Source organism: Vidua chalybeata, chromosome 6, assembly GCF_026979565.1.
Source record: "Vidua chalybeata isolate OUT-0048 chromosome 6, bVidCha1 merged haplotype, whole genome shotgun sequence".
NCBI classification, from domain to species: Eukaryota; Metazoa; Chordata; class Aves; order Passeriformes; family Viduidae; genus Vidua; species Vidua chalybeata.
Window position 1 is genome coordinate 58307117 of NC_071535.1, and position 12109 is coordinate 58319225.

Consider the following 12109-nt stretch of genomic DNA (forward strand, 5'->3'; position numbering starts at 1 on the left):
AATCTGTGCATATATATTATCAAGGTTTTTTTTTTTTTTAAACTGCTTAATAGAACTGGTAAAGCTGTTGCAGGAAGAGTACTGGTGGAAAGTGGTGTCATGTGATGTTTAACCATTTCAAAAATTTGTTCCTGGTTGAAGTGTTGCCTGCATTATAGTGAGATGCAAAACCCTTGTTTACATATCATTATATTTATTACTAATTTATTTACTTCTAATAATCAGGCACAGCCTTCACAGATGCTTTGTTTAACAAAGCAAAGCCTTTGGGGAGATGTAAGACATGACAGCATAACAGTTGAAAGGATGTGATATCATTCACTGCCAGTCTAGAAAAGCTGTAAGCTGTGTTTTTCTTACGACAGCTCTGACAGAAAGCTGAATCTGGTGCTTTTACTGAGACAATACACTCAGTCAAACAGCATGGTGTGAGCTCTTAACAGAAATCTCAAATGCATGTATTGTGGCTGTAATTATAAAGGTACAAATAGAACAGGATAAAAAAAAAGAAAAAATGAGCGAGACAGATTTTGTTGTGAGAGTCTGCTCTGACTGTTGAGGATTTTCTGCTCAAAAGTTCAAAAACTATAGTGCTACTCTGACTAATTTGCAGGTGAAATATAAATATAGAATATTCAATATATATTGAATATATTGTTATATCTTGAGATAAAACAAAATCTTACGGAGGCAAATGAGCTTGCTGTTAGTGATCATGACAGTGTGAAGAAAATTCTGGAAAAAAAATCTTAGATAATTCAGTATACAATAAATTTTTAAAAAATTATATAGTATCCATTTATTACAAAGGTGTTACAAGTTTGTTCAGTTAAAAGTTACTTCCCTTCTGCCACATCATCTAGAGAACCAGGAGAAATTATGAAAATCCATGAGTGCATACTTTGCTGTTGCACATTTCTTAATACCTAAAGGTAAAGGAAACTTCAGTTGTTAATAAAATTTGAAGGAGAGGAAGTAAAACATGTAAAACTATGGAGTGAACTCCATTTAGATTATGACTAGAAGTTAGTTATTCCTTGGAAAAGTTGTGTAAGGCTTGATGAAATATAGAATACTTTTAGTAGAGACTGAAACAATTTAGGCTAAATACTTGTGTCAGAAATTTTAAACAACTCTTTTTTTACAGAAGTGGATACATTAAAAGAGAAAGAAAAAAACAACTGGTAATATATTTCAAAAATCAAAACAGTATTTAATTTCTGTATCAAGCACTGCATGAAAGACACCTAAAAGATTCACCTTTCCATAAAATCAAGGTTTTAGTTATTTAGATTAGCTGGTGGTTGTTTTTTGTCCTTCTAACAGCTAGTGCTTTTAACTGTTTAGTCAGTCAGCAACATTTTAGTCTGTCAGCAGGCAGACACACTGTCCATCTTAACATAGGCTAAAATGGACATAAAAATAGTGCAGGTATAGACATTGGTCTAGCAACCTTTTCTTCATCATCATCATCATCATCATCTCACATTAACATAGAGAGAAAGAAAGACACAAGGAAGAATTCAAATTATTAGCTTTGAGAACTGAACTAAAAATGTTCTGTCCACAATTAGCCTTTTTATATTGGCATTAGAGATACCACTTTAAGTTCTGAAAGAACTGGAAGGAATTTCTTTTCCCAAAGGATCATATTCCTTCAGTAATACAAAGCTGCAATTTGTACCTGTGAACACTATCACTTGGAGAAAATTCAACACTTGGGAAGAGTTTTAATTGTGTTTTTTCATTACTTGACTGTGCGTAATTTTTTCTGAAGTTTTTACAGCTGCTTGAATTCAAATGAAGGAAGATTAAGGTTGGATGGTTAAGGTTGTAATGCAGCATTTTAAAGAAAAATTAGTGAAGATGTACTTAAAACTGTGTTGTTTAGAAACCTAATATTTCAGCAATCCTTTCTCAGAACTTTACAAAGATCATTTTATCGTGTCTCTGATAAATAAAATGTGATTTCTATTTATAAAGAATTAAGGTAGTGAAGACTAACTAGAGAAGAACATGCAATCTTACAGATACTGAGGCAAAAGGAAAGCAAAATGGTTAGTTGCTTGTTCCAATTGGTATTTTTAAGTCTGTATGGCTAAGCATCTCTATGTTAAATTTGTGATCTTTCTGCAATTTTGTATTTATGGGGTTTATGCCTGTTCAGAGTAATTAATGTAGTTTACATTAGGACAAATACAAATGAAAATTTATTGGCAAATGGGATACAGAGTAGCAAATTTGGAAATTAGACACTGCTGATATTTATCTGTAATGAAATTTGGTATAGGACCAGTAATAGCCAGAAGTAGGTAGAATATCCTGTGATACAGAATCTGAAACTCATCAAAAACAACAACAACAAAAAAAATTAACTTCCATATTGTTGTAAAAGTTTCCATTCTTTAGATTATTTGTACTTTATTAGAGGCATCTTGTCAATACTACTTTTTCTTAGCCTTATCCAGAGATGCTTTCCTATGTCTGACTCCTGAAAGTCTCTGTGCAGAACCAGAGTTCTGCAGAGCTTTTTCCTCTGTATCCCTTCCTTTTTCTGTCTTCCCAAAAGCTTTTGGGATTTTGGCTTTTACACCATAATTTACTTCATTCCCTTTTCATGTGAGATAATTCTTATGCATGTAACATATAATTTTAAACCATCTACTTGGTATTGCTAAAACATCAAAGAATTTATAAAATTATTCTTTGTTCTCTGTTGTCATATTAGATTTTTTGCTTTGTCCTTATAGAATTTTCTCTGATAAATAGAAGTGGTAGTGCTTTTATTTAGTGCCTTAATTTCCTGCAGTAAAAAAACACTATATGTTCATTAACCATTCAACGACAAAGGACATTCAGTATTGGAGCCAAAACTGTACACATTTCTAAGCAACTACAGCATTTTGCTTTATTTTCTAAAATCAGTTTCAGTTTCAGAGCTTTGATCAAATTGCATTCTCCAATTGTTTTCCAAAGGGCATAATAAGAGAAAAAAAAAACAAACATTTTTGTAACAAAATTTCAAACTAATAAAATCCTTAAAGTAAATTTGATTCTGTAAATGAGGACTAGGAAGGTCATAAGAAGGTACATCATCCGAGTTTAACCATCCCCTTAGCACACTGTGATCTAAAACAGGAAAGGGATATGAAAAACTGCAGAGGTGTCTTCTGAAAAGGTATATACACATTTCACATACTTCTTGTTCTGTTCCTTTCTTCTAAACAGTGATTAAAGCAGCTTCCAGTACAGATCTGTAACAAATTCATGAGCAAATCTGATAAAACATGTCTTTGAGTAAACTGTGAACTTAACCTGGTTAATGACAACTAAGATAAATAGTTATCTTCAGAATTAACTCAGTACTTTCTCCCCCATCATGCTTTACAAACAACTTCATATCTGCTTTTTGTGCCCTCTGAAGCCAAAAGGAGTAGAGATGCAAAAAAAAAAAAAACCACTCAAACTCCAATGTCTGGTCAACTAAATCTGTATGATGCTCTTTAGGAGCAGCAGAATTATTTTCTAACTGCAAAAGCTGTTATAATACCACTTATTTAAACTTGATTTTCTGTCCACTTGTGAATTGATTATTTGATTTTAAATTGTTACGATTTTTTCGACTGTAAAGCCAGTTCTGATTTGCTGAGTTGATGCAGTAGAAAATACTTCTAGTTACATTGTTCAGCTGTTCGTAGATAAAGTTGCATGATTTAACAGCCAATGGACATGCCAGTTCTGACTGGCTTGTTGAAATTTTTTAAATAAAGATGCACCCTTCATTTACCCACCTTTGTCATTCATACATCCAGCTGTGAAGCTCTCCAGCTTTGCAGTGTTATTTACTAGGACAATTGAATACCATAACTTCTCAAATTTTGTATACATTACCAATGAAGACACAGATTTTATAACCGTAATTTCACACACAGATAGTTTGTTAATTGGGCTGCATGCTAAGCTGAGGAAAGCAACACAGCAAATGATAGTTTTTGATAGTTTCTACCATGTCAAGCTCTCATTCTGTCCTTTTATAGTGAGTGTACCTCTCATGGGAGGGAATCAGACAGACAGACAGACAGACAGTCACCCAGACGAACATACAAAACAATCCACTACCTGGCATAGAGGGAACTAACAACAGTAACAAAAGTTTAATATTTTGCTTTCTTTGTCTGTCACCTAAGGTTGTGAAAGGTATTCTGGTTCTTTGGGTTTGTATTCCTCCACTGACCTTTAGCTGAGGGACACAAAGATGCATGTGTTGTGTGTATTTGTATATTTATGTGTTTATATAGGCATATATATATATATATATATATATGTAAAAGCACATAAATACACACATGGCAGCGTGGGGGTAGGGGGTGTATGTGTATGTATTTATTTATATATATGCCTGAGGTCATGTGTGGATGGGATTCAGTCTGGGTTCTGTTAAACCCAGTCCTGTTTGTGTGTGTGTGTACACCTCATCCATAGGAACTGGTTACAATCCTGCCTATTGAACTGTTGTTGTTCAATCTGTAATTTATTTGGTGATGATATACAATGTTTTACACTGACAAGGAGTCAATAATCAATATGTTATGCTTTAACATCATAAAGACATTCTTAAGAAAAAGTCCCTTTCTCCAACAGTGATCCATATGGTGTGCTACTAAGAGGAAAAGATCTCTGAGTGAACAAATATGAAATACTACAGACATAAGATGTTATTGCTCTTTTCCTATCAAAATAGCTTTTGTTATCTGGTCTATGAAAAGAGTGTGCAAGACTACTCACCCATAAAGCATTGTTTTATCGTTTGCTTTTATTTTTTCTAAAGCAGACCTGCTTTTTTTTTTCCTTCCTTTGCATATGTCTTAAGAAGTTGACCTTTAGCTTTATTAATACAAGTAATAGTTTTTGCTTCCTGTCTCCTATAAATTATGTTGGTGAAATAGTTTACCTGATTTCATGTTCTAGTATGTACAGTCAGAGAAAATTCTGGTTATGTAATTTATCATATTTAATTATCATTATTTCTATCCTCTTCATTACACATTTCGCAATAGTATTGATCGTTTGACCTATAGTATCTTTTGTCCTCAAGCCACACACCTAGAAGTCACCTAAATCTTCATTTTTTCTGATGACAATTCAGCTTGAAATACTATTTTTAAATCTAGATTAAGAGTAAATAATTTAAATTGAAGTTTTGACAGGACCACACTTAAAAGGTTTTGAAGTATTACAAGTCTAATAAAAATTGCTACTCTGTCATCTGACTTTTTAGTCTTTATCTAAGACATAAACCACATGTTTGTTTGATGTTTTGTTTGATTTTTTGTCATAAAAGAAGTAGGTGCTTTATCAATAGACTTTGTTTTAATCAATACTGCCTTGATTATTCCCTACATGAATCCAATTTTTATTTGCTAGTGTCTAGAGTGGGAAAATATGAAAAAGAGTTCCCCACATCAAATCCATCTGCATCATCTCAGAGGCTAACTTCAGTAGCTTAAACATGACTAAACCCCCCCCCCCACTGTTACATTGGAAAGAGTCTTGATGATTTAAAACTTTAAAAAAAACCCAGTCATTTTCACTGCATTTAAATGTATCACTTTTAATAGCAAAACAAGTAGGGAAATTCTAATATGAACTCATTTTAGAGTAATGACCAAGTATTATGAATACTTGACTGTATTTCATGTTTCAACTCCTTTTCTTATGGCATCCTTAATCCTACTCCTGAAGGGACTTTGATTTAAGTACACTAGAATTTTCAGTGTTGAGTAAATCTCTGGTTTCATATCTGAAGGTATCTTTAGTTCAAAAATCCACTTTGTAATTAATTTTATTTACTCTGTGCAACTCTGTTTTCCCAGATATTAAAAAGCATATTGGCAAAGAATATAACATTATTCCTTGAATAAAATGACAGCAATTAATGCAACAAGATTTTCTGCCTTGAGAGTCATCTGACTTCCCCATTCAGTGACTTTACATCCCTATTCAGGGATTATTATACATAAGAGATCTGGAGTTTAGACAAGAGAATAGTAATAGAGAAGTTCTAACTGCAATGCTGATTTTCTACTGTTTGCTACTATTTCCTCACCCATAAAAGACACTTGTAATTAATTTTCTGTTCCCTAGGACCACTTGTAGAAGTAAACCTCACTATTGGTGATGAGATTTAAACATGAAGAAAAAAAGCTGGATAAGTATCAAGTTGTTAAACTTGCTGTCACAAGACTTTATTGTTGAAGACTGTTACAGGGATGATGGGAGTCTGGGACAAGCTTAGCTATGAAAACTTTGTTCCATTTCATCAAGTAGGCTTAAAAGAAGACCCAGTCGGGTTTTGTGGTTTTTTTGTTGGTTTTTTTTGGTTTTTTTGGGTTTTTTTTTTTGAAAACTGAATATTTTTGGAAAAAAATATGAAGTACTTATCTCTGACATTTCTATTGACAGGTTGCCAAGACATGTCTGGGGAATCGTAATGATTCAACATCTCGTTTGAAGGCAGCAGAAACAGAGACAAGCTTTCAGGTATTCTCTTTCAGAGTAATTTTTTGGGGTTTTACTAAAAGGTCTTGTGAAATTCAGTTACTTAAAGTATACTTACACATTCTCCACCAAGTTCTGTCTCAAAAGAGAAGACTACTCAATTCAGACTTTGACTGCATCTGATTGCAGTTCATCTGTTCAAAATGTTTTCTGGCTGGTAACAATTTGCAAACTAGTAAATATTTGGAGAGCTGGTAGTCAAATGAATGAGTAGTCAAATTACTTAATTTGACAGTGTGATGTGTATAGCCCTGGAAGCAGGAGTAGGGAGAGATTTCCAAAATAATTAAATATTAAATACATATATAATTGCTTATATCTATCTATCTATCTATCTATCTATCTATCTATATATATATAGATAAAATATGCAGTGATATGAAGCTGTATGCAGCATCAGACTTGTATGGTTTTGCACTGTGAAGGTTGTTAATTATGCTTTCTTTAATAGAGATCAGGACCCTTTTTTAGGGACAATTCCATTGCCATGGAATTTTAACATACTATTTTTATTTCTGCTTACGTATGTATGTATTCTATACACCATGTTTTTACCTCTACAGAAGTTTCACAGCCCTCCATGGACAAAACCCGAAGATAAAAAATCACCTGGAAAAAATGAGAAAAAAAACGAAGAATCAGTTAGTACACCAGAATAAAAACTCTAAATGCTACTAATCTACATTGAAAAATGCCAATCACTTCCATTCTCATGTTCTGCTAGCACAAAGGCATGAAATGTCCCAGGTTTCTAAAGCATGGATTTTTCACTATTTTATGGATGTCTGTAAATTAGTCTAGAACAGACCAGTTAATACCTTATAGCAATAATCCAAAATGGATGTTTGAAGAAATGCTTTGTAATGCACTCCAGTCTTTGAGTTCTTGTTCTACCTTATCAGTAATTGTATACTATAAATTACCTCCTATGTAAACAATAGTCATTCTCAATTATATTTCTCAGTCTATTTCATGTAATTTTGTGGCAGATTAGGTTCTAATATTAAGTCAGTGTGCGTGTGGGGGGAAGATACCTGTGTAACCATATTTGAAGTACAATCCTTAAGTGGAACTGTAAAAAGATAACTCTGTGTGTGGGGGTCCATGTATACTTACCTTTTAGTAATTCCATCTTAAATCTACTTACTTACACAATAAAATATGTTTATTTTGTTCTTTTTTTCCTCACCGCTATCTTAACTAGTCCATTTTTGAACACTGAAAAGCTGACAGAATTGGATTTTAAGGGATGGAGATAGAGAGGATCATGACTTTGAGGATTCAAGCAAAAAAATTTGCAGGTGGTACTGAGTTACAGTTTCATAGCTTGGATGACAGCCATGGGAAGTCAGTTTCATCCCTTTTATTTGTGCTGATCTCAACAGGATGAAATATACTTCAAAGGGTAAAGCCTTATTTTGTCCACTACAGTTGGCCTTTGATCACTCCATCAGAGAGGACTGATTGGAGTAAGCTCTGTCACTCGTGGATTCTTTCAGTGTCTCCTTAGTCACATCCTCTGTGACAAGAAAGCAGAAAGAAAAGAAGGAGAAGAGAGAATGTTTTACTTGTTTGTGTGTATGTCATTATTGGTCTAATTTAAGAATCCATAGGCCGTATCTTTTTGGGATGCGAATCTTTCAAGCATGGTTGGAATAGTAAACTGCCTGATGCAATGCTATGCTATCCCTAGCAAGAAGTTTTTTAAGCATTTGTAACTTGTAAACTTCCACCTTTGTCTTAATGCACACCTTAGAACATTTTTACTAGATTTAAAGTAGTTACAATAATTTCCTTTTTCTTGCTTTGTATCAGTTTAAAAGCAAATAGACTAATCTTTTATTTGACTTAGTGATGCTCTGTCTTCAGTTTTAGCATTTAGGATTTTACCTCTCCTTCAACAGTCTCCTTCAATACCTGCCTTTTCCTTGCTGATATGAGTAATCTTTCACCCTGACACTTTGTATATGCTCCTCTACTCAAAGGTAGATAGTTGCAGTTTCTCTGCCTTGAGAAAATACAATTTTAAAAAGAAAAAAACCTCATGAGCTGACCAAATGATGACAAAGTACAGCTTAAGACTATCCATGTTAAGAGTCTAAAGACATGAAATTGTGGCCACAAAATTAATCAGAAAAGAGATGTGGCTTTTTGCATTTGATCCTAAATCTTGCTGAAGACAGTCTGCTGTCTTTCAGAATTTTCATTGAGCAAGAGACTTGTGATCTTGTCATATCTACAGCTGGCATTAATATCTTGTGATGCCAAAAGCAACATTTCTTTGCATATGACACACCTTAACTGAAAAAGTCACTGAAACTCTGTTTCAGTCATCTGTCAAGAAAGGATCTCCACTGCACAGTGGCTGAAGCCCTCCAGCAGGACAAAAGCCTGTGAGCACAATGCTTCCTGTAGCTTTAGAAAGAAGCCTTTGTCAATAGGATCCCCTTTATCAGTCAGCCTGTAGTAGATACTAACTAACCACAAGGTTCCTTTGCTGCCTTGGTCACTGATTCTTACCTACAGGCTTTTGACTTGCTCATGGGTGTTCTTCAAAGACAGCTCCTCACATGGAACCCACTTCTTGATGTAGAGGGCAATCCCTCCATCTCTCCTTCCTCCCCTGTATCTTCTGAACAGGCTGTAGCTATCAGTAGTGACACTCCAGTCATGGGATTCATCCCACCAAATTCCAGTAATGCAACAAGGTCGTAACTTTCTTGCAGCACAGTGGCTTCCAGCTCCTCCTGTTTCTTGCCCATGCTGCATGTGTTGATTTGAAGGCACCTCAGCCTGCCTGTCAGCCATGTCACCTTCCCAGAGGAACACCCCTTTTCTTCCTTTGATGTAATTTTTTCTGGTGTTTTCCCTGTCAGCTTTTATTCCCTTGCCTTTCTTGACAAAGCCACCCCTAGACTTGCCTTGGCCTCTTACCACTGCCTTGCACTTCACTGCCTTGCATGCCCATCTCCTGCCTTGACTTGCTTACAACTTTTGTCCCTGGCCTTGCTTAGCTTTGTCTACCCTTCCTTTGCCTTGCTTTGCCTTTCCCATCTGAACCTTGCATTTCCTTACTTACGCCTCTATGTCCTTCCCTTGCCCTTTCTGCCACTCTGTTGTCTTGCTTTGCCATAGTCAGTCACGCTTCACCTTGACTTTCCTACCCCTTTATTCCTGTCTTTTGCCTTGCCTCGCTTTCTCCTAGGAATCTCATTGCCTTGCCTACCCTTATCTTGCCCTGTTTTGTCTTTCTCTGCTTGGTAGAGTGTACCTTGCACCAGAAACACTGAAGAGAAGTACTTTCCTTCCCAAAGAGTGGAACTGATGTTCTCTTGCAAGAGCTCACCACCAACATTTGGATACCACTAGCAATGAAGATCACACAAATAGATAGACCCCACATGAAAGGTGGTAGGACAGATATCAGATATCAGCTCCCTGGGCAGCCTATAACCTCCACCTGAAACACCAGCATTACATGCTTTCCTTCCCATGGAAAAGACCTTCCTGAATTTTTCAAAGGCCTGACGAAAATCAGGTTTTGGCTTACAACAATGCATATATTCAAAGATTGCTCTCACACAAGAGAGAGAGGGACAGAAGTAACTTGCTGGCATTTACTTCCCATGGGCAGCTTCTAACCTACAATTTAGACACTAAGACTCCATGCTTTCCTTTCCAGGAAAAAGGCCTTTCCGACACTTCCCGCAGGCAAGCCACAAAATGAGGATACAACCTCCAGTAATTAATACATCCAAGGATTGCTCCCACACAACAGAGAACAGAAGAAAAGTGATTGATGGCATTTACCTCCCATGGACAGCTTATTAACTCACCTGAAACACAGTGGGTACATGCTTTCCTTCCCAAGGAAAAGCTCTTTCAACAGGCTAGCAATGACATGAGGATAAAGACTGGAGGTATTGCTCCTACTCAAGAGAGAGCAGGACAGAAGTGATTCTTCAGCATTTACCTACCTCAACATCCTATAACATGCACCTAAAACACTGTGGTGACATCCTTTCTTTCCCCTGGAAAAGCATTTTTTTACACTCTCAACAGGCCAGCACCAAAATGAGGATACCACCTCCACTAATGAATATGCCCAAAGATTGAGCTCACACAAAAGTGAGCAGAACAGAAGTGGCTTGCTGGCATTTACTGCCTGCTGGAAGGCTACAACCTACATGTGAAACACTGAGGCTGTATGCTTTTCTTCCCATTGAAGCCAGGCACCAACGTTTAGATACTGCAGTCAAGAATGAGCGTGTCTGAGCACAGTCCTGAAGCAAAAGTGGCAGGACAAAAATATCCTGCTGATCATTACCTCCCAGGGCAGGTAAAGATGTACTCTTTGCAGTCTGTACATGAACCACTGTGGCTACATGCTTTCATTCCAATAGAAAAGCACTTGTGGACATACAAAAGTGTACGCTGCTGCATAGAGCTGAGAAGGAAATTGCACACCACCTAAGGTGTGTGCACTTTGCATGTTGCAAGGGAAAGGTGTGTGCCACTTCATGTGAAACACACACTTCGTGTGTGTCACTTCAGTGAAATCTTTCTGTCCTGGAACATTTTGTTTGAGAGTAGTGACAAGACTTTTTTCCACGTCAGATCTGTGTATTTTGTGGTTTAAAAATACCACGTTTACGTCTTTAGCAAGTGCACACTGCCATCTAGCAGAGCTATTGAAAGGTGGCTGTCCTGGTTTAGGGCACATTTTGGAGGAAACGTCTCAACTGGGGTCCCTCTAGAAAGCAAATCCAAGTGGCCCCTCCCCCAACTGGTTCAGGAAAAGATTTCCTTGGAGAAAAGTGGGAAAAAAACCTGTTTATTTAACAGGCAAAGCATTCACCAGCACAAAAACTGAACAATATTAAACAATAAAACCTCTTGCTGGTCCAAAGAGATGACAAACTCCCCTTAATGGGCTGTAGCTCGGCTCACTCAGTCTGTGATCAGTTACTCCAGGACAACAGCACTGGGAAGGTAAAAGCCAACAAGTGCTTTCCCCTGGTACCCTTAGTGTGGGTTCAGTAAATGGAGCAGTTCTTTTTTGGATCTTGCATCGACAAGAGAGAAAAAATATGATGGTATATAAACCTGAGAAGAAAGTGAATAACGCCATGTTACATGAGCACTTTAGGGACTGGGAAAGGAAAGCGATGCCCACAAATATAATTTTGTTCCAGGATCTCGTTTTTGGGAGCACTTTCTGGATGGTTTAAATTTTAGATGTCATTTCTTACAAGATAAAATGTGCTGTTGAGAAGAAAAGCACATAACACCAGTGTGTGTGGTGCAGTTCAAGGGGAATGAGGGAAAGGTGAAGCCAGCAACAGCTTTCTCCTCTTGCCCATTTTGTGTACAAGGTTTTTGTGTGATATTTTCAATTTTGTCTAGTGTCTTCACAAGTGAAATAAGTTGATAATACATACGACTGGAGAGGAATTCATATTGCCCCTTGATTATTGTGCGAATTAAGCGTTTCAAATGGACAGTGAAGAGCTTATGCAAATTCCTTCTCAGTTCAGTAACTGCTGCCACC

The 12109-nt window shown here is 36.4% G+C and overlaps 1 protein-coding gene across 2 annotated transcripts in view; it reads left to right on the plus strand.

The window, feature by feature from the left end:
- LUZP2 (leucine zipper protein 2) overlaps nt 1-7746 on the plus strand; it is a 119072-nt gene extending 111326 nt beyond the window's left edge. Inside the window, exons 11-12 of one of the 2 annotated variants that reach the window (XR_008431284.1) lie at nt 6145-6540; nt 7122-7142. Coding sequence is in view for 1 of the 2 variants with exons in the window: in XM_053944443.1 (XP_053800418.1) it covers nt 6463-6540; nt 7122-7217 (174 nt within the window). In the remaining variant the exon portion in view is untranslated. Of the gene's footprint in view, nt 1-6144; nt 6541-7121 lie in introns of both variants that reach the window. The other variant, XM_053944443.1, reaches the window with a different exon arrangement.
- Nucleotides 7747-12109: the final 4363 nt, after the last annotated feature.